Here is a 21954-nt window from a genome sequence, read left to right as displayed (position 1 = left end):
GTAGAGGAACATGAAGCAAAGCGAAAAGATGGGAGAGAGGGCAGTGCACTTTATACTAAAGTTGTATTTTGAGTGTTTGCATTAGCAGCTTATCGGCAGCAGTCAGAGGCTGGCTTGTCCAGGCGTTTGTGTCGGCCCCCAGTGTCTCTCTTGTAGAAACCCATGGCCACAGAAGCACTGAGGGCTGCGTCAGTAATGCCTGTCTGAGAAACTGGGCTCATCCCTTCAGGAACAGTGATGCCCAAGGTGGGGGGAGCACAAGAGTATGGTTTTGTGGAGCTGTGGATATCGAGAGCACGGAAGGCAGTTGAGACTCCTCATTACACTTAGCAAACGCAAGGTGATGCACGTGTCCTGTGGATTGAAATCATTGGTGTGAGGGAGGTGAAACCGACTGCAGTGATGTGTGCAGAAACATCTCAATGACCAGCTTGTCTCCTCTTTAGATGACAGCCCTTCTCCTCCGGCTCCTTTCGAACATCGCATAGTGAGTGTCAAGCAAACAGAGGTGACAATGTGCTACTCAGTGTGTCGTCACGAAGTACTGGGGGGGGTAAGTATCCCTGTCCCTAATGCTGTACTGCTGTTGGTAGCCAAGGCACGGAGAAACGCAGTTAGCTGGAGAGCGAGAGCTATTTTCTTCAGATGGCCCCAAGTGTGTGTGGGTGAGGCACATGCAAGCTCACTGCAGCCACAGTGAGCAGGTTCATCCTTGAGACCTTTTGGGCTACCATAGTTGCTGGGTTCCTTCTATCAACCTTCTGTTGATTTTGGGGCGTGTGTGGGTGTCCCTTAGATAACTGGTTTCTGCCCCAGTTCCATTTTCAGATGCCTGACAGTGGTCTTAGATGACTGTTTTTTGCATTTGTTATAATAATCCTGGCCACAGCTGGTGTCATGAGAAAAACCTGTACCCTTCAGGCAGACAGATTCAGAGCATTTGAAGTCAGCAAAGCCCATTAGGTCAAGCAGCTTCCAAAATCTTTTTTCTGTGCTGAACTGCACATTAAAGAACACTAAGGGAGAAGTTATAATTATTTTGACCTTATGTTTAGTTTTCACTCATAGGAAGTCTGGAGCTGCTTCAGCCTTTGTATTCTTGTGTCCTTACTTATCTGACAGGAAGGTTTGATTTACAGGTTGATCCAAGTACAAATATGGCTTAATAAGTATAAGCAATATGATGCAACAGCAGAGAAGATGGTGTTTAGAAAACATCCCAAGGGGCATTAACGTATCTGGGTGACATGGGGGAGAATTTACAACATGCAAGAAATGCAGTCTGTGGCGTGGCTACAGTTACTGGTCTTTTAGTCATGTAAAAAGTTATGAGATCAGGACAGAAATATCCTTGTTAATATACCCACTAACGCATCACTGAAGGACAGCAAACGGGTACAGTTACAGAACCGAAAAAGAATATCATCAGGTCATCATACCGCAGTGAAATGTAGTAATACGAAGGGGGCATAGTATTTTAATGTAAGCATTGAACAACTGGCTGGAAAGATAAAACTAATCCTTCGTAAGCTGAGAGAAAGAGGAGATTCATGCTGCTGGCCACCTGATTCTGTTCACTTTGTACTGCGCTATTTTTAATCAACGATAAGAATAGTTGTATGAAAAGTTCCTGTGGTGAGCTGTGTTAAGCCAGTTTCCCATCTTTTCCTTGGTATCAACAGGGGGCGTTTTGGGCAAGTTCACAAGTGCACGGAAATATCAACTGGTCTCAGCCTGGCAGCCAAAATCATAAAAGTGAAAGGAGCAAAAGAGAGGGTAACTATGTTGCTGTGATCCCAAGTGAGCACACGCTAAACCTGGCCTTGTCGCAAGCACCTTAACACCACTTCCCTGAATCAGCCCGTAAGAGGCAGTATCTTGTCGTTGGGTAGTATCAAATACTGTAAAATCTTAGTAAGTAGCAGCTTGGACTTTATATGACTGTTTGTCATCTCCCATGTCTATGATTAAACCTGCTGTCCACATGAGACCTGTTGTATAGCTGTTACTGGGTTTTACAAATAATTGTATTTGAATGTATTGGAATTTAAGAAGCGTTTTTTGCTCATTTTTTGTTAACTTGTTATTTTTTCAGGAGGAAGTAAAAAATGAGATTAATGTCATGAACCAATTAAATCACGTGAATCTGATCCAGCTTTATGATGCTTTCGAAGCCAAAAATAATATCACTTTGATTATGGAATAGTAAGTTTAAATGATCTCAGGAATTGTCAGATGTTTGGGTTTTCTCAGGTCACTAAAGGAAATAGGGAATGATAATTCTGAGGTCTAAAGAAGACTTGAATGGTTTCCCAGCCTAAGAGTGAGTTGATTTCACTTTCAGAAGGAAAAAAAAAATATGCTTTAAAGGTAATTTCTTCAGGTTAAAAATTATATATTTGGCAAGATTACAGTTTAAACAAATTATAAGAAAGGCAGCTATCTTCAAGAGTATGAAACAAATTACAAGATTGTTAATGAACAGAACTGCACTATGGTTCAGTTTTCATTTAAGTTTCACTTACAGGCTCCATCATTGTCCCTAGCTACCAAATTACATAAAAGTGTCATGGGTAAATAAAAGCTTATACTAGGGAGAGGGTGAAGGTGAAAGACCCAGACAAGAGGAGGAGTGAGGTGTTTTAAGTAGAATTAGAAAAGACACGGAGAAGGTAGGAAGGTGATTAGTGCATGGTCTGCCTCCTTTCAATAATTTTGGGATTAATCAAAATGTCTCCCCATTTGAAGCTAAATAAGAATTTTGATCTATATCTAACATGGAATTCACAAGAGGGAGATTTCATGATGTATACCTGCTGCCTTTTCTGTGTAGTGGCATCTTGCTTTACAAAAACCTGAAGTTTTATAACCTAAAAACTGAGTTTCTGCTACAGAACTAATTGTTAATGACATGAAAAAAAAAGAATACAAAATTAAATAGCAAATATAAATATGATAAGACATTTAAAATGTGTATATTGAAATTAATACCTGAAGTTTTTACCTTGCAGAACCTTTTCAGAGCTATATGTCTGATGTAATTTTCTCTTAATTTTTGTGCAGAATTAAGTTCAATTGTCAGCTCATTTAAATAGCTTTCAGTTTGAGAAGTTTCATTTAGTAAATTTTATAGGTTGCAGTCTTATTTTTTGTAGACTAATAAGATGAGCAAATAATAGATACTTTGGTACTCTCTGTAGGTTCTTCAGGTCCCCATCAGATCACCAGGTTGTGTGGGGTTGGGTTTGACATATAGCCCTCCCCCTCCACCCCAAATGTTAGTGACAACTTTTCCATTTTTTAATTTAGATTGATACTTAATTTTACATTCAGAAATAAGTCTCCTGAAGTCACTGAGACTACTGATACACTTTATATTGGACATGTTGTTAGGACCTTTGGTAAATTAGAGAGCCTAAGTTGCCAACTTGGAAATAAATTGAGCTAATAAGGAATTTTAGGGGTTTTAACACTTTTCTATGTCAAAATTTTAGTCTTGATGGTGGTGAATTATTTGACCGGATCACAGATGAAAACTACAATCTAACTGAGTTGGATGCGATCCTATTTACCAAACAGATTTGTGAAGGAGTGCACTACTTGCACCAGCATTATATTCTCCATTTAGATCTGAAGGTCAGTAGTACGTGCTCTCTGCTCTTTAGCAATGCTATGGTTTGGACTACCACAGAGTCTCTAATTACAAGAGTAATTTCTTATTTCATGGACTTATGTCATAAAGGAATAGACTTAATTAATTCAGTAGCCACAATGAATGGAGCTCTAGAGATTCATTACCTTTTTTTCAATGTCTATTTGGTAGCTTGCTTAGAATAGTGAAATGAATAGGATTCTGTGCTTTTTGTCTCTCTTAAATCAGAAGCTTTTCGTTCTGTGTGGAATTAAACAATTCCCTTTTGTTACCAATGAAAAAACCATACCCAAAACCCTCTTTGGCTACAAATGCCTGCGGTCTTCCTTCCACTTCCCTTTACCCCTTGTAACTGTGTTCAAATAACTCTTCAATCATCTGCCTGTTGTTTGTGCTTTTTACCGCCTGGAACTGAACTGCAGTAAAAGGACAATGTTTTCCTAATGGCCTCTTAATAACCGATCTTTTTGAACAGAAATGCCAACTGATTTTTTTTTTTTTTTTCTGCTTGTTTATACAGTGCCTTACACAAATGATATTAGATCTGGTTGGCCCGTAGACAGTTGTGGTGAGTTGACCCTGGCTGGACGCCAGGTGCCCACCAAAGCTGCTCTATCACTCCCCTCCTCAGCTGGACACGGGAGAGAAAATATAAGGAAAGGCTCCTGGGTCGAGATAAGGATGGGGAGAGATTACTCAACCAATTACCATCACTGGCAAAACAGACTCAACTTGGGGAAATTAGTTTAATTTATTACCAATCAAATCAGAATAGGGTAATGAGTAATAAAACCAAATCTTAAAAACACTTTCCCCCCCACCCCTCCCTTCTTTCCAGGCACAACTTCACTCCTGATTTTCTCTACCTCTTCCCTGCCAGCAGCATAGGAGGATGGGGAATGGGGGTTGCAGTCAGTTCATCACATGTTTCTGCTGCTCCTTCCTCCTCAGGGGCAGGACTCCTCACATTCTTCCCCTGCTCCAGCATGGGGTCCCTCCCACGGGAGACAGTCCTCCACGAACTTCTCCAACATGGGTCCTTCCCACGGGCTGCAGTTCTTCACAAACTGCTCCAGCATGGGTCCTTTCCATGGGCTGCAGTCCTTCAGGAGCACACTGCTCCAGCGTGGGTCCCCCACGGGGTCACAAGTCCTGCCAGAAAACCTGCTCCAGCGTGGGCTCCTCTCTCCACAGATCCACAGGTCCTGCCAGGAGCCTGCTCCAGCGCGGGCTTCCCACGGGGTCACAGCCTCCTTTGGGCACCCTCCTGCTCCGGCGTGGGGTCCTCCCCGGGCTGCAGGTGGATATCTGCTCCACCGTGGACCTCCATGGACTGCAGGGGGACAACCTGCCTCACCATGGTCTTCCCCATGGGCTGCAGGGGAATCTCTGCTCCGGCACCTGGAGGATCTCCTCCCCCTCCTCCTTCACTGACCTGGGGGTCTGCAGGGCTGTTTCTCTTACATGTTCTCACTCTGCTCTCCGGCTGCTGTTTCTGTGCCCCCTGCAACTTTTTTTCCCTTTTTAAATCTGTTATCCCAGAGGTGCTACGGCCATTGCTGATGGGCTTGGCCTTGGCCGGCGGTGGATCCGTCTTAGAGCTGGCTGGTATTGGCTTTGTCGGACATGGGGGAAGCTTCTAGCAGCTTCTCACAGAAGCCACCCTGTAACCCCCCCACTACCAAAATCTTGCCACAGCAACCCACTACAACAGTTCTGCAGTTGTAATAAGTTTGAACACCATCATCCTCCCCATCTCCACCTTGAAAAATACTCTCATTGGAAAAAACAAAATTTTGCCTTCATGGGCAAACCAAAGGATGCATTTTACCTGTTTCTTTTGGCTTTTTATGGAGTTACTTTTATATTTAAGGAGTAAATCCAGTGGGTAAGCCTCAACCATCAGACTGGCTCTACCATTTTATACAGGGGGGCCTTTCCATTTCAAAATCTGTCATTATGGTTAAATATAGGAATATTGTTATACAGGAACAGAAGTTAAACTTCTTTATGGGAAGTCCAAACCCAAACCTTTCACTAACTCAGTATGCCAGTCAAATCCCTCTCTACCATGATAGGAATAGAAGGAAAAGTATTATGCTAAAAATTATTAAAATCTCTGAGACTTTTATACTCTTTTGCTAGATCTCTCTCCCAAACAGTCACGTTTAACTCAAAATATCCTCTTTTCTTTTTGTAGCCTGAAAACATACTATGTGTAAATCACACAGGAAACCAGATTAAAATTATTGACTTTGGATTAGCAAGGAGGTAAGAGAGTTCAGTTAAGAATTTATTTTAACAACCAAAACCAAAACAAACCCACAAACCTCTGACATGTTTTCAGTAGTTCTTGGGGTGGGTTGTTTGGTTTTTTGGGTTTGGGTTTCATTTTGCATTTTGGTGGCTCTAAAGTGATTCTGCTATGTGAGTGAGCTAAGCAGTATGCTGCTGCAGGCATGAGTTTTCTGCTGTGTGTGTTAATTATCTATTTACTTTTTCAAATAACATTTCTGTTGAATAAAGCTATACTGCTGTTATAATTATCTCAAAATGATTCCCCATGTAGAGCTTTTACTCTAGGAGCTCCGTGAGGGCTCCCAGACACTTCTTGATTGCTGGGTTTTATTGTGCAGATTCTGGTTGTGTAAATTATCTGCTTAAACTCTACATAGATAAGTTGATTGAAGGAAAAAAAGGGGGGGGGGGGGGAAGCATGTTTGAGCCATCCCATGTGAAACAGGAAGCCCTTAGAGAAATACAGGCTTTTCTCCATTCTTTTACTTTGCTCATGTGAGTTTGTTAAATGAAGGCTGAGAGAGCATAAGTCAATTCCCATAGAAAAAAAAGGAATGATTCCTGTTGGTATAACAGTAAGAACAACAACATTTCTCTATTTCTTTTCTAAACCCTTTGTGGCTTTTCTTAAGCCAAAACCTGGTGCATTCATGTATATATGTACCTACGTGTGTATATGTAAGTATCTGTGCAAGGACTTTTTTCTTCTAGAAGTATTTTATGAAAACAGAAATAGGTACATTGAGTTTTTTGGTTTTGTTTTTTTAAATTGGGAGGGTAAAGATGCAAACTTCTACTAAAGCCATTTTGAAAACGAGATCTTCCAGGAGAGAAAGATGTAGAAGCAATGCTTTAATGGTTTGTTCTGTTTGGACACAGATGTAACTCCAGTTGCCATCAGTGACAATTATTACTGGTTCAGTTTTGTAACCTTTCCTTTTTAAGCAATAGAACAGAATCATTTTCTCCCAATATGGGAGCACTGTTTAACTTGTTACCAAGCCCAAATAATCCTATTCAGGGTCCCACCTTAGCAGTTATATTGTGCTCCTATTTGTTACACAGACCCTTACCCTGAGCTGTAGTTGGGTACATCCCATTAAGCAAATGCTCTCCAAACCTGTTGTAATGGAAGGTGCTTTATTTGTTTTATGTTGGACAACATCTGCTGGAAAGCGTCCTGTGAAGCCTGGCAGAGAGTAAAGCTGCTGTCACTCTGTGGTGGAGGCCTTCGCAGGTTTTATTGCCCTTGGTGTTCCTTCTGGTTTTGCTCTGGCAAAGGGATAGCTTTTGGTATGTTCACCTGAAGTCACAGCAAAATTCACCAATTTATTCTTTAAAGACTTTAATGCTGTCTTGATTGCCTGGGGAGTCTGCTTTGCTCACTCTGCCATGCTCACAAAGGCAAAAAGCCATGCCTTGATTTTTACAAATGTGAGATGTGTTCCCCAGCCTGCGCTCACCACTGATGTCTCTTTCCGGTAAAGGTACAAACCTCGTGAGAAACTGAAGGTTAATTTTGGAACTCCAGAGTTCTTGGCTCCTGAAGTGGTGAACTATGACTTTGTTTCTTTCCCAACGGACATGTGGAGTGTAGGCGTCATCACGTATATGTTGTGAGTAACCCTGCGAGGGGTTGTGGTGATAGCACCAAAGGCTCTGCAAGAGCACGCCAGTGGGGAGGGTATCTGCAGAGCAGGAATGCAGCAACCACTGAGCCCATCTGGCTGTGACTCCTAATTCATTCTGTTAAAAAAGCCAGCTCTTAACGCAAAGGCTCTAAACAACAAATAATCCTTTTGATAAATACGTAAATGTTCTTCTCCCTGACCACCTTATTTAGCAAGGCAAAATGGATCAGGTCTTTTTTTACTCAGAAAAGTTGCCCAAAGCATGTCAGAGTTTTCATTTTGATTGTGTTCCTGAGGACTTGAGTTAATTTTCAAATTTGCAATCTGATCATTTTAGTATCTTGGACTTGGTGTGCATCTGCACAGAGTTGGGTGTTAGGCCATGGGTCTAAAAAAGTCAGACTTTTCTCTGATATCTGGATGGTGGCCATGGACAGCTTGTCTGTCCAAAGTCGCTGACTTTGCGTCCCAGAATCTTTCACAGATGCTTTCTGTGAACTGGATACATTTCTGGTTTAAATTTGTATGTTAGCCAAAACCCAACTAAATGAAGTAATAAATGACTGAAGCAATAAATCTGGGCTTAGAGACTAATTGAAAAAAGCATACTATTGTTCAGAATTCTGTTTAATTCAAGCCAAATATGGATATGAGCCTTGATTTAGGAAAGTGCTTGAGTCCCCCTAGCTTTCCTACCTGGGAAAGCACTGAAGTACACACCTAGATCCCCATGGAATTAATTTTCTTGGGGATCTATTAACAGTGCTCCCTGACATAGCTGAGTAAACTGCTAGAGAGTAACACTAACATTACAACACTTTACTGTTCCAAACTGTTGGCTTATCTTGGCAAGGATTGAGAATTGGAACCCCCCCATAGCTGAGATTCTTTCCTCTCTGTAAGCTAACAACAGCTATACAGCAGAGGATTTGTAGCAGGAAAAACACATCTTGCATATAATACCTACTCATCTCCCTCCCATTCTTTCTTTTTTTAAGGCTTAGTGGCCTGTCCCCATTCCTGGGAGAAACTGATGCAGAGACAATGAATTATGTAGTTAATTGCAGCTGGGATTTTGATGCAGAAGCATTTGAACAGCTATCAGAGGAAGCTAAAGACTTCATTTCCAGACTACTTGTGAAGGAGAAAAGGTACCTCTTTATCTGATCGTGAGGACAGTAGCACCTAATGACATTAAGTTCCTCCTAGCCAACTGTTTGGATTGCAGCCGACAATGAGAGCTTAATATGTGACATTTTTGTATGCTGTATCTGTGCTTGCTGGGCAGTTCCTCAGTGATTCAAAAGTCCCTATTTAAAAGGACAATGTCTGTGTACCTTGACTGAAGAAAGTTGCTTTTCACAGTAGCATCAATACAGGCAGAACAGAGGAAATATGGAAGGATTTGCTGTGTAGGAATTTGTCTTTAGTATTCTTTCTCTGAGCAAAAGCTATTTGTATTGTTACTTTGGATTCTGACAAGCCCTGACAAATTACAAAAACGTCTCTTGAATGCCGTAGAGGATAAATGGAAGCTGCAGCTGTGAAAATGTGCATTGTTCTCTTCTAAAGTAGTCTACATGCATTTGGTAGATATTAAGGAGCATTTGGGACTTAACTCTGCATGTGGCTTCTCAGTGTTGGCTCCAGTGTAATAAAAAGTGATTGCACATATGAAATAACTGGAGGGAACGAGGATGATATTGATGTCAGACCATGGCTATGGGATTGGGTATGTGAGTAGAGAAAATTTTCTCTTGCTGAGTAGCAATACAAAACTAATCAAAACAGGAAATGATGCATACTGTAAAACAGATTGTGTGTTTGAGAGGAATTCAAAGGAGTGCTTAGAATATTAACAACTTCCAGATCATTACCTAAATCAGACAAATCAGTTATAGTACTAATTACATTTTGAACAGTAAGTCACATGAAAAGCTAAGAATAAACTGAACTTTAGCATACTGCCAGCAGGAGACAACAAAGGGTTTTTTCTCGGACTGTGATGGTGATTTGCTATGAAACTGTAAACTTTGCTTTGGAGTCTTCCTTTTTTTTTCTGTGCAATGGGAATAGGGACTCCAGAGGGACACTTCTGGTTAGAAGCTGTGAATGAAATGACTATGCAAGAAAAGAGTGTTGTCAGTGAGATGCAAAGAGCAACAATTAGTTGGCCCACTTGTTCACAAGGTACATGGACAACCTTTGCTCTCCTACAGACTAGGCACCTTTGCCGTGCTGGGACAGTAGGTCTGGCCTTGTGCAAGCTCTGTACCTACCTCTCCTGACTACTGAAATCATATGCGAGCAGGCAGGACTTGTCTTTTCCTTATCTTCTCAGTGACAGCTCAGACAGAGCTCAGGTGTTAGGCTTAGGCTTTTGTTTTGAAAAAAGGCAAATTAAACTTTCTTTCTCAACACTTCTCCCCCAGGATTTCCTTTATTACCATATATTTCTCAAAGCTTTTTGGATAGGCCTTCACAGTTGGGCCCATTGTTGAATGTCAGAATATAATGTATGTTTAGCTTGATCCAAGTTTAGCGTGAATAGACAATTGCGCTTTTTAAATATGAGGCACAGAATAAGCCTGTACTATGAGGACAGACAGGTAACACCACAAATATTTTTCTCTATGTATTGATTCTATTAATGAAGTTCTGCATTCACATAACAAAATGATACATAAACTGATGAACCTGTACATCTGCTTCGTCAAAGAAAAAACCCCCACACCTAAAACCAAACCCTAAAAAGGCAAAATACAGTATTTAACCACAGCTCAATCAACCCACTGCAGACCCACCAGCAGCTTTTCACACCACTCACCCCTTACACTGGAGAGTGCAGGATGTCTTTAGCATCCTATGCATTTGGATGAACAGCATCTCAGGAGGCATCTCCACTCGCTTGTGTTGGTTCATTTAAGGCAGTTTCTTTATCAGTAGTACTGAGGAGCACAGAGCACCGAGAAAATGGCACTGAGGGTAGCTGGATTTACATGGCATATTTCCTCTCCTGCAGCTGTCGGATGAGTGCAACGCAGTGTCTGAAGCACGAGTGGTTAAACAATCTACCTGCCAAAGCCAAGAAGTCCAAGCTTCGCCTGAAGTCCCAGTTGTTGCTCCAGGGTTACATGGCTCACAGAAAATGGAAGGTAAATAGACAAAGTCTGGCAGACTTTTTCCAGGGGGAAAATCCACTCAACACAGACAGACCCATTCCCTCCTTTTTTGTGTGTTGGCTCACTTTTGCACACAGGCTTCTTTCTTGTAAATATAAGTTTGGAAGTCTATTTTCAGTTGTAAATCAAGTTTTTTCTCCTGCAGAATGATACTGCTTCTATTTTTAGCAAGTTTGGTTTCAATTTTTATTCTTTCTGATTGGCGTTTAGTATTTTTTTTTCTTTACAAGTTCAGAGACTTCAAATGCTACTTAGCTTATATTAAATGTTCTTTCTCTTCATGTTGGAGAGATTTTTTCCATTGACAACAGTTGCATTGTTCCGTTGTCACTAGGGAGTAGGGATACAACATAAGGGAGTTTCGTGCTTCCCATTGCAGAGAGTAAAAGTGTGGGAGAGACACAAAGTGAGGCTTAAACCCATCCAGAGAACTCAGAACCTTTCTGATAACCCCATGCTCCTTCAGAATTGAATTTTATATGAAGAAGTGATACATAAGAATTTTTATTGGAATCTTTATTGGATTATAGATAATCGATCCTGAAAGGTGAACACAGCGATTTTGTTACAAAGAAGCCTGTGGAAATGTGAAGAAAACTCAGTGAGGACCATTTCCTTTTCTTTTGTCACTGGAGAGTTGTAATTCCTTGCCAAGGAGTTAAACCAGAGCCTTACACTTTTTCCACTCCTGCACTCCAGCTGTTTGGTCACAGACTTCTGCACTCGCATTTTAAAAAAATACATAACCTAAAGACGTATCACTGTACAATTTGTAATAATGCTGCAGAAGTTCACAGTACCAGCAGTCTGCACTGCAGTCATCAGTGGTTCCCCAGTACAAAGCTGTTCTGCACTGCGGTCCACACAAGGTGTGGATCGCTAGAGGTAAATGGATTTACCAAGAAGAAAAATCCATGTCAGCCACAGAAAAGGTCCTTTACCTCAGTTGCACTCACACTTGGACTGTTCTGTTTCGTTCACAGAAACATTTTTATGTGGTGGCGGCTGCTAATAGGCTGAAGAGATTTCAGAGTATGTCTGTCAAGCTTGCCTAAGCTTATATGAAGCATCTGCCACTCTTGGAGATGGACATGAAGCCATGGAAGGACTCAGTATATTCAATAATTTCTACCCCTTTGTTTTATAACATAAGGTTTTGGGTTTGTCCTCCTCAAATATTATGTGTGGTAGTGCTAAGGTTCCAGAAGCACCTCAAGGAAGAGGCACTGAAATAATTTCTCAAAGCAGAAGCTACCTTGTTTCTATTTACAAGTTTTTAGTTGTTGTACATAGTGATGGAAAAACATGGCTGTTATTGGGGCTGACTTCTTGCTGAAGGCTTTGCTTCTGCAGAGTATTGTTGGTGTGTTTACACAAGAAAACACCTTGTCAGTTTTCTGGTTTCTCACATCAAGCATGGGATCTCTACAGACTTTCTTCATGACTGATGTATGTCATCAATTTCAGAGCATTGCCACAAGAGTGGCACAATTTTTCCCTCAGATGTTTGTTATGTAGAACAAAAGATATGGGACATCCTTTTCTTCTGTAATTTTTTCAAAAATTAATTTCTTCCTCCAAACATGATGATGATGATTCACTGCAGCTACTCAGAGCTGAACAGTTTTGGGTTGTTGTTTATTTTTTTTTAATTCTGCCCTCTCCTTTAAAAAATAGCCACTGCATAGTTAGGAAGTATGAGGAATCCTGGTTTGAAGCAACTGAAGTCAGTCGGTCCACTGATGCTTTTTCTCATGGTGAATTGATTGAACTGTTGGAAGGGAGATAGGTGAAACTGCCACAAATAAAAATCACCTAATGACCATTAGGTCTATGCAAAAAGATCTCATGTTGTCCAGAAAAGATTGCCAGACATCATTTTGTATGTATTTAAAACTTGTAAGTGCTTCTCATTGGCTGTGACTGCAGCCCTTAATTTTCTAAGTTTTAGTTTGAGGATTGTTTTCTCCTTTTGGACAATTTTAGTGAAGTCTGAGAAACTAATATGGTGTGATATGCAAAACAGGTTTTATTGCTGTTCAGTGGCAGGGAAATGGTGTGTTGCCAGACTTTGCCTTTAGCCCAGTTAGGAGGTTGAAGCCCGTTTTTTTCCCCCAGTTTGCTCTTGAACATTAAATGTTTTCTTAACAATACTAACTTATTTTGGATTTTAAACTTTTTCCTGATGTATAAAGAGTTGGAGCCCCTTACAACCTCTCAGCTAAAAGTGTAACATTATTTATTAAACCTGTGGTTTCCTTTATTCCTGTTCTAGATTCTGCAAAACACAGTGTGGGCTGGATGGGCTCCTAGGAAAACCAGAAACTAACAGTACTAAAACTAGCTTTCCAGCAAAGGCATCAAATCACTGTAAAGCTCCCTTTACCTTTATGGACTTTCACATCCCTTGAATTTGCAAAAGTGTTCTTTGCTAATAAGGAGGTTTGTAAGACTGGCTTACCCTAGTCTAGTTATCTTTTCCACTCCAGTGTTTCTCACTTTGCATAGTCCTGAATTCTGGGCTTCTGCAGCATTTCCAGAATTGAGACAGAGCAAAATTATTAAAATCAAGTAAAATAATATTGACAGTGTATCACCTTCTGTGAAGGCCCACTTTAGTTCATGTTTTCCTTCCACAGTAGTTCTGCATGCTAAATGTGATTATATTAATTGGTCTGTATATTTCTGAATTAATACTAATAAATTCCATTAAAGTGGAACAAGCCTATTCCTCATTTTGGTTTAAATTAACCCCCCTGCCAAACAAACCTGAAAGTATTTCTGAGCAGGTCTTAACAACAGAATGCTAATGTACTAGGTTGGATTCTCTCCCATTCTGAGGACCCTCTGCTACATATTAGATCAGACTGTAAATGGCAGACATTTTGTTACAGCTCTTACTCAATGTGGGTTAATTATCCAGTACTTTCTCTGCACATCAGACAATTGTTTGGAGTCTGTTCCCCAATACTTACTGTTACGTTTCAGAACTCTCATCTGGAATGAAATTAGCTCTTGCTAATTCAAGTAAAGTTGGCTTCAAGTGATTTCTTTTTTTATGCATTGGGAGAAGTGAAAGGAAAATGTCCAGTAGGTTTTAATTTTCCAATTACTGTGTGCTTCTTCCTCTTATTTTTTAAGAAGGTAACACATGTATGCTTTCTGCTGTCTTGTACCTATTTCCTCTCCATTTTCTACAAAGAGAAGGTGCATTTGGCCAGCAGGATTACTATTTAATTTCTAATAGAAAGAAATCCCTTTAGATTTGGCAGCCATCACGTTGTTCTGCAGTACCATGGAACCCACCTCTGCAGCCTTATGGGATGTTTCTGCTTTGAGGTCTACAAAAAGCTAAAAGAACAAACCAGAGGTGACCTGTGAGTCACTGGAACAGTAAGTATGACAAAAAGAACTGGCCCCATACACTGATATCTAAAGCAGTTAATGATATCAGCTCTCGTAATCCTGGTGCAATCAGCGTCAGCCAGGTAAGCAGGGAGTACGCACAGCAGTGAGGCATTTGGCAAGCCATTAAATTACTGATGAGAAGAAACTCATATGGGAGCAGTGTTTTAAATCTTAAATGCTCAGACATGACATAATTTATCTTGTTTCATATGGACACTTATGGTTTTCTGGGCTGTTTTGAAACAAGGGTTTATGAGTTAACTTTGCTTTGCACATCTCAGGCAGAAAACATGCAAGAGAAATGGGCAGAAGACTTGGATTGGTTTTATTATAGTTACATCAGCCAAAGTTGTGATTTTTTTTTTTTTTTCTCAAAAAGTACTTAACACAAATTGTAGTTTGACTAGCTGGGATGCAAGTGTAGGACCAGAGAAGTTGCCTCTAAGAACTACAGGGCAGGGCACTGTCTCCTCTTCGCTAAGCTTGTGACTGTGAGAGGCAAAAAACCTGTATTACCTAGACAAGATCCTTGTCCCCTGGGTATCTTCCTTCTTAAAGAACAGACATCTCCTGTATGTCTTTTTATTTTGTGCTCTAAGGGTTTTATATATGACAAGTGCCAAGAACCTGATATAATACAAAGCTTTTCCTCCTACTATCTTTATTGTTTCTTGGAATATTTGGGACCTGTTAGAAGCACAAGAGACTTCAGTCCCATACAGGTCATAAAAATAAGTCTAATTCAGTGACTAAACAATATTTCTTCAACAGTAAAAAAAAAGATAATAAAATTATCAGTCTTATAATTCCTCTGCTGATTTTGCAGTGTAACAAGGCACAATTAGTCCCCTCCCTCTTTTTTCACTGACTACTTCCAGCAAGGGGCACAAGGGCATGTAACTTAAAACTTATTTACACTTAACACAGCATTAGAATGTTACCTGCTTCTTGCAGCAAGAGAAATGAAGCTATTCTACCACCTAATGCCATAGCTGCTCCAGTACCCACCCGGCAAGTAGTCAGGCTTCTTGTAAAATCACCTCAATTCTGATGTCATTTACTAAAAATAGCATTCTTAAATACTTAAAAACTAGCTCATAAATAAAATTAGCTGGCTACCAGGCAGCCAACACTCATGCCACTGAACTCTTGTTAGAGCAGAGAGAAAGTTAAAACTGTGAGCAAGCAGCAGTGATATTACTAGGTGGCACTACAGAGACAGTACTCCTACTTGTCTCTTGTGCCTTAACAGCATTTTCCAGGATTTTCTTTTTCCATTCTTCATAGTCTTGCTTTGTTTCAGTCTTTGGCCGTTTACATGGCATCTCCTTGTCATCTTCAGATCCTATGAGAGAAGGAGAAAGTCCATGACAGGCCATCGTGGGCAATATGGTGCTGGCAATAACCATGGCAGTGAGCAAATGTACAGACACAAGCACAGGGTCTTGCACTATATTATCTAATCCTGTGGTTTGCTGCTCCCCTCATCTGCCAGAAGTCACCTCTTCACCTTTGTGTCTGAATGGAAGACTTGTCTTTAATTCTACTAGGACTACTCAGTATAAACACCATTGTCCTTCTGCTAGGTTCTCTTTTTCCTTTCATTAGCCAGTGGTTTGCAGAATTGGAGTATGCTGCTGTGAACTGAATATTATGGCATATTACACAACTAAAACATAGGACACAAGGAAATGGAAGGAAGCTGCATCAGGGGAAGTTCAGATTGGAGATTAGAAAAAGGTTCTTCACTGAGGGGATGGTTGGCCACTGAACAGGCTCCCCAGAGAAGTCATGGTGCCAAGCCTGTCAAGAGTTCAAGGAGCATCTGGATGATGCCCTTAGGCATGTGATATAGTTTTAGGTAGTCCTGTGAAGAACAGGGACTGGACTTGGTAATCCTTATGGGTCCCTTCCAACTTGAGATATTCTATGATAAAATATTATTAAGCACCATTAAAGCTCAGGACTGCTCTGGTGAGCTGATTTTAGTTCATAAACACAACTTACCATCTTCCTTCTCACAATGCTCCAGGTTGGCGTTCAAGCTTTCAGTGGTCTCTGCAGCCAGTGGAACATCTTCTTAAAAAAAAAAAAAAAAAAAAAAGTTGCTTTGCTTCTGAATGGTGTTTGGGGCCTCAAGGGTAGCGGTCTATAGTCAGTTCTTTGACAGCAGTGCCACCTTCCAGAAGTATTGTCTATTAGTCAGAGCAGTTCCCTGGTCCAGACTGATGCCCAAGCTGTACATGCAGAGGTGCCAACACACTTCAAGGGTTGCACAGACTGGCTGGCTGCACTGCTGCTGAATTTGTAACCACAATGATCCACCATGTTCATACCCCAAAAACACACTGCCACCCTTTTTGATAACTCAGGCAGGATTATCGGTTATTTCTTCTCCTTCTATCCCATTTCCACACTTTGTATTATAGATGCGCACAACCCATTGGGGGCTGTCCGTATATACAAATGCACGCTCTTCCCTGAACTGATACAGAAACTCCTAGTTGCTTTAGAGGTGGGGTAAGGTTTTGGGGTTTTTTTTATAGGGCACTGCACTATGGGAAGGTCCATGCCTATGGAGAGAGCAGCAGCTTTTGGTTTGGATTCAGGCAGCACATTCCAGAAAACTTCATGATATGAAGCATGAAGACAGGGTGAAACAGGGGTACCGTCAGTGGGAGAGGAAGAATGAAAGCCTGGAAAAGGAAAAAGGATATAAGTAGGAAGGAGCAGAGATGTAAGGACATGAAGACCTGTGGCATATTTCAATCTTCCTCCTCCACAAAAAGGAGCGGAGAGAGCTGCAGGTTCAACAACAGGTGAGAAAGATTCCTCATGTCTGCCCACTGTATGTGGAGGAATGGTGTCAGGTAATGGCTGAATTACTACTAGAAGAGCAAGGATTAGGCTTGTTAATCCTGCAGTGGGGGAAAGGAAAACACAGAACTGAGTCAGTCAAAGCAGCAGAGGTAGCAAGATGTTTATGTTCATTTTGCCATGTTAATAGGGTACAGAAACCAAGCAAGAAGGAGGAATCCAAGACAGGTCAGTTAGTATGGGTGAAGCAGGGAATAAACTGCAGCAGCAGAGAATGTAAGGAGCAGCAAGCATTTGAGAAGAGAGAAAAATACTTATTTTTGGCCTTGCCACATGCTAAGCTGTTGTGACTTCCCCAGAAGCAATTCCTGTGACTGGGAACTGGGCTGCAGGAAACATGTTGGAATGGATAGGCAGGTTTGGCTGAAAGTGATCAGAATGAAATCGGTAGTGGAAAAGGATGGGGCACTGTGAGGCCAGGCAATGGATATGCTGTCTTACAGGGATAAAGCCAAAAAACTTACTGCTGAGTTGCTGGCTTATCTTCTGCAGCTGACTGCACAGCCGGTCAAAGATTGCTTTTTTCACCCCAGACGTAGCCAACATTTTAGTTTTGTCCACTTTTAGCTTCAAACACCTACAAGAGAAAGTTATCTCTGTACAAAGCAATACTCCAGCAACTCTCACTCAGATGAGGGTGACATTTACTATACCAGCACTGCCTGTGAGAATGAGGAAGGTAGGCCTGAGTTTTCATCCTGTCTAATCCTTGTCTCACTCAGAAACAAACTTGCTTAAAAAACAGGTCCCTACACTACTCACTCAATACAGCTCAGAAATTGAGAGCCAGGGTTAGTTCAAGTTACATGAGGAAATTCTATTAGGAAAAGGTACTTTTCAGATTTTGAGGGAACCAGGACAAAATCCCACTACTGCAAAAAGCTGAATGGGACCTCTGTGTCAAAAGAAGACTTGTCAGGAGCTGTGCAACACAGCACCTGAATCACTTAATAAGATTGTTACAAGGCATAATACTGAGAGGGAAGATATTTGCATGCAAGCAAATTCTTACAAAGGGTCTGCTGAGTCAGGTGCTCCTGACACCTATCTTTCAAGCTGATGTAGGCCTAAGGCTATTGGATCCATCTCCCAAAGGTTTTTCCTTCTTCAGAATGGCTGATTCTTGGTGCTCAGAAGTAAACCAGCAGCCATTCTTGCACCATGAGCAGTATCTCACCAAAAGCCACTTTTTGCTTTATGCCCAGCTCATATCTATCCTGATGTGGGAAAAAAATCCCCACTAAATCTGAAAATGTTACTAAGGAATTATGCTGGTTAGGCTGAGAGGAAGGAGGGTGAAGTGCAAAACACTAACAGAAGTTGTTCAGCTACTGACATGGATGTGTCCTAATAGAATTACCCACAGCATACACTTACACACCAGGGAAGACATAATGTCATTTATTTTAGGGTAACTAACTCAAGATTCTTTTCCATATATTTGATATAATACTTCTGCTTTCTCCTGAAAGCAAATGCAGTATAGGTTGGAGACTTCTCCATTTCCAGGAGCAGGGCAGCAAAATGCACTAAGCAAGACCCTTCAGACTATTCAGACATGCTGAATGAATCAGTTGCTTACACCATAAGCACTGTGTCAGTTTGGTGTCTCACTAGGCATTTAAGCCCACAAAAGATCCCTCAAGCTATACTCACCTGCATGCAGTGAATAGTGCAGCTGTTACAAAAAGTGGTTTTGAGAAATCAAGGTCCATTTGCTGTGCTTCAGAGAGGCTGGATTCATACCTAAAGAGCAACAATAAGAGAGAGAATTGTATAGTGCATTTGCCTCAAATGAAGCTGTTGAAATGAATTTGTCACATGGCACTACTCAGCAGTCGAACAGGTCTCCTGTTGGATCACTTGCTCCTTTGCAACCCAGTGAAGCAGAAACAGCTGCTACTGGCTGAGAAGAGCAAAAGACACTAGGGAAAAGAAGGGAATTAGGATCATCTCCTCTTTTTGAATTAAAGGTATTTTAACTTAAGGAGCTGGGTCACTGCAGGTCAGTAAAATCTATGTCTTGTGCTCCCCATCCACACAGCACTTTTATCTCTACATTACATCTAAAAGTTACAATGAGATGCTTTGCATAAATCCATCCTATAGAGGGTAGAATTATAGTTTCTTTGACTCTTCTAATATGTATATTACACAGATGAAGGCTTAAATACAGAAAATGACATGATGGATGTGCAGCACTAGCGATTTTTTTATTGACACCTGTCCCCAAGCTGGTTTTTTTAGTTTGTATTAAGCATCAACAAGCATACACAGCCTTTGTTCACTGACCAGCAACTCAGAATATTCTAAATCCCTAACAGCATTTAACTATGGGCTATCAGGGTGACAGCACTCCAGAACACAACTCTTCAGTGATTGCTCTTGTTACAGTAGATGTTACAGAGTGCAAAATTTTAGTTATATCTGTTGAATCTCCATTGAATTGTTCTACCTTTTGTTTTTACAGGTACTATACATTGTAAGAGATCTGCTTCTCCAGAAGGGAGGACTTGTTTCTGTTGAGCATTACTTCTGAACTGTGACATGATCCAACTGTGACATGGAAGACAGCATGATGCTATAGACAAACACAGGGACTAAGAGTTCTATGTTTTTTACACTATTCCCGCTTGAAGAACTGGGACTCGGACAATGACTTACTGAGATTCACAGACTAATTCTTTCTAATATGTATTCTAAAAAGTAGCCTAGATAAACGGCTGGAGTGTCAGTGCTTAGAACTCACCTCATCACTCCACTCAGTGGGAGACACCTGGCCCTTCAAACCATCAAGCTCCTTGTGCATCTAATGAACTAAGAATATTACTAGTGGTTACCAGCGTGCTCATGAGAGCTTCCTCACCTCTGTAGTATTTTTGAAGCGGTGCTCATTGCCTCTGTGCAGCAGAATTGCACAGCCAAGTCTCGCATTCCCAATCTGGGGTTCACCTCTAGCAAACACTCCAAAGACTTCATGGAGCTCTGGTAGGTTGTCTTCTTCAAACCAGAGAGTTTAACAAAATAGCTCTTTCAAGAAGACAAAGACAAACCCCGAGAATTAGCAAGATTCCTTCCCGACATCTTATTCAGGCAACCAAAATAGATTAGGGAGAAACCACGCAACACCATAAAGTAAAGTTCAACTGCTATATTAAACAAATTTGTGTAATGAATGATGTAAGTTTTGACTGCACACAGAAAGATTAACCACCTAGGAATGCCGCATCTTTTAATGCAGTGTTATTTTTAGACCATTTCACTGGAATGAGGCTTGTCTTTTCCATACAATATGACATGGCCCTTTTATCACAAGGTGGTTAAAAACAAAGGTAACCAAGATCTGGGCAACTTGAAGACTTGAGCAATACTTTTATGCTACTCCTCACGGGGTCAGGTCCAATTCAATTCTCCTCTGTCTGCAAATGGACAATCATGAACGTCTTATACCAGACATTGTTTTGGCAGCTCAGTGCCATTTACCTGGCAGGTCTGTAGATGGATGTTTACAGGTACGACTATAGAGAGGGATTCCTTGGAGCCACTGCTTCCCTCCCACAGTAAAAGGGACAGATCTTAAATTTAACATCCTTGCTGGTAGTTTATTTGTTACTAAAAGAGCTGAAATTATAACAAAGCAAGCTGAACTTGTGAAGTGACTATGGCACTGATCTCAGTCTACCATTTCAAACTGTGAGTAGTGAAAGGTCTAACTCTGCGTTTAGCAGCACACTGCTAGGGTAATGTCAGTTATTACTATCCCTTTCCTCCTCCCGACATACACTACACAGAACAGTGATTCTAGTGGGCTTATGGAGAATGCACCAGTCAGCCAAGTCGTATACTGTGTCTTACTTTGTCAACTGGTTGTTTCATGAAACTAGCTGCTAGGTCCAGGCACATCACAGCACTGCTTGTCGCTGTCATTTGAGCCATCAATCCTGTGCATTTCACCTGGGACAGCCGCAGATACTCTTCAGCTTTTCTGCAAAAGACCCAGCATACAAAGCCCTCGTTAACAAAAGCACAGTTAGAAGACAGTAAGAATGGCAGGATGGTAACTGATCCAAGGTCTACCTCGTCCAGCACCCCGACTCCAGCAGTGGCTGCAGCACACACTTAGGGAAAGGGTGGTAAACAGGGTGGCAAACACAGGATAACACTGCCCTTTCTCTAACAATTTGCGGCAGTAGCTCTGCATTTCATCGCCTGAAACGACTCTTTCGGTAACCACATGTACCGCAAGGTCGGTGACTTTTCTCACATCGACCAGGACCAAAGAAAACCGACGGCAGGCCGGCATCGCAAGGAGGCGAGCAGGCCTTGGCTGCCGCTGCCGTGCCGGGAGGGCTACCGGGGCCCGCCAGTCTCCCCCCGGGGAGCAGCCGAGGCCGGCCCGGCGGCGAAGCCCGGCCAGGCGGCGGGAGGGGCGCGGGCCAGGCCAGCACCGCGCGGCCGGACCCGCTTACCCGGACGGGAATAACGCTCCCGAGAGCGGGGGCGGCCGGCTGGAGCCGGTGCGCAGTAACCGGGAGCGCTGCACGTCGCGCAGGCTCTCCTACAGCGGGAGGGGACGGCACCGACTCCCGGCAGGGGCACCCCCCCGCCCGCCGCGCCGGAGGAAGACGCCGCTCCCGGGGCTCCACCGCAGCCGGGCCGCCCGAGGGGAAGCCGCCCCGCGGCACCGTACTCCCCGCCGGGCGGCCCGCCGTACCTGACGACGCTGGGCTCGGTGAGGCCCAGCCGGGCGGCGAGGCGCCGCACCGCCCCGCGCTCCATGCGACCGCTCGCCCCGCAGCGCGCGGCCCCGCGACGCGGAACCAGGTTCGGCCGCGGACTGGCCGGCCCCGCCGCCAATCATCGCCCTTTAGGCCAATCGGCCCGGAGCGGACCACTTCCTCGGAAC

At 42.3% G+C, this 21954-nt stretch overlaps 2 protein-coding genes across 15 annotated transcripts in view; one reads left to right on the top strand and one right to left on the bottom strand.

Moving 5' to 3' along the window:
- MYLK3 (myosin light chain kinase 3) overlaps window positions 1-13483 on the top strand; it is a 64146-nt gene extending 50663 nt beyond the window's left edge. For all 13 annotated transcript variants that reach the window (XM_030026913.2, XM_030026909.2, XM_041125795.1 and 10 more), the window contains 9 exons: window positions 447-553; window positions 1684-1776; window positions 2096-2205; window positions 3495-3636; window positions 5853-5923; window positions 7438-7566; window positions 8580-8732; window positions 10604-10736; window positions 11747-13483. In XM_030026913.2, the coding sequence (XP_029882773.1) occupies window positions 447-553; window positions 1684-1776; window positions 2096-2205; window positions 3495-3636; window positions 5853-5923; window positions 7438-7566; window positions 8580-8732; window positions 10604-10736; window positions 11747-11818 (1010 nt within the window). In that variant the 3' untranslated portion in view covers window positions 11819-13483. The remainder of the gene's footprint in view (window positions 1-446; window positions 554-1683; window positions 1777-2095; window positions 2206-3494; window positions 3637-5852; window positions 5924-7437; window positions 7567-8579; window positions 8733-10603; window positions 10737-11746) is intronic.
- Window positions 11269-21881, bottom strand: ORC6 (origin recognition complex subunit 6). Of its 2 annotated transcripts, XM_030026927.2 has the most exons (8): window positions 21763-21881; window positions 20904-21033; window positions 19915-20078; window positions 18705-18794; window positions 17513-17625; window positions 16179-16250; window positions 15403-15516; window positions 11269-14891 (listed from the first exon to the last, which is right to left on the bottom strand). In XM_030026927.2, exons 1-8 carry the CDS (start codon window positions 21825-21827, stop codon window positions 14833-14835), a joined length of 807 nt encoding a protein of 268 aa, XP_029882787.1. In that variant the 5' UTR covers window positions 21828-21881; the 3' UTR covers window positions 11269-14832. The 2 variants fall into 2 exon arrangements, with proteins under 2 accessions (XP_029882787.1, XP_029882786.1); XM_030026926.1 differs by having other exon boundaries at window positions 14474-15516.
- Between the last annotated feature and the right edge of the window lie 73 nt (window positions 21882-21954).

The sequence above is a fragment of the Aquila chrysaetos genome, chromosome 9 (genome assembly GCF_900496995.4).
Source record: "Aquila chrysaetos chrysaetos chromosome 9, bAquChr1.4, whole genome shotgun sequence".
Taxonomy (NCBI): Eukaryota; Metazoa; Chordata; class Aves; order Accipitriformes; family Accipitridae; genus Aquila; species Aquila chrysaetos.
Note: the sequence above shows the minus strand (reverse complement) of the source record. Positions and strands in the feature narration are given on the sequence as shown.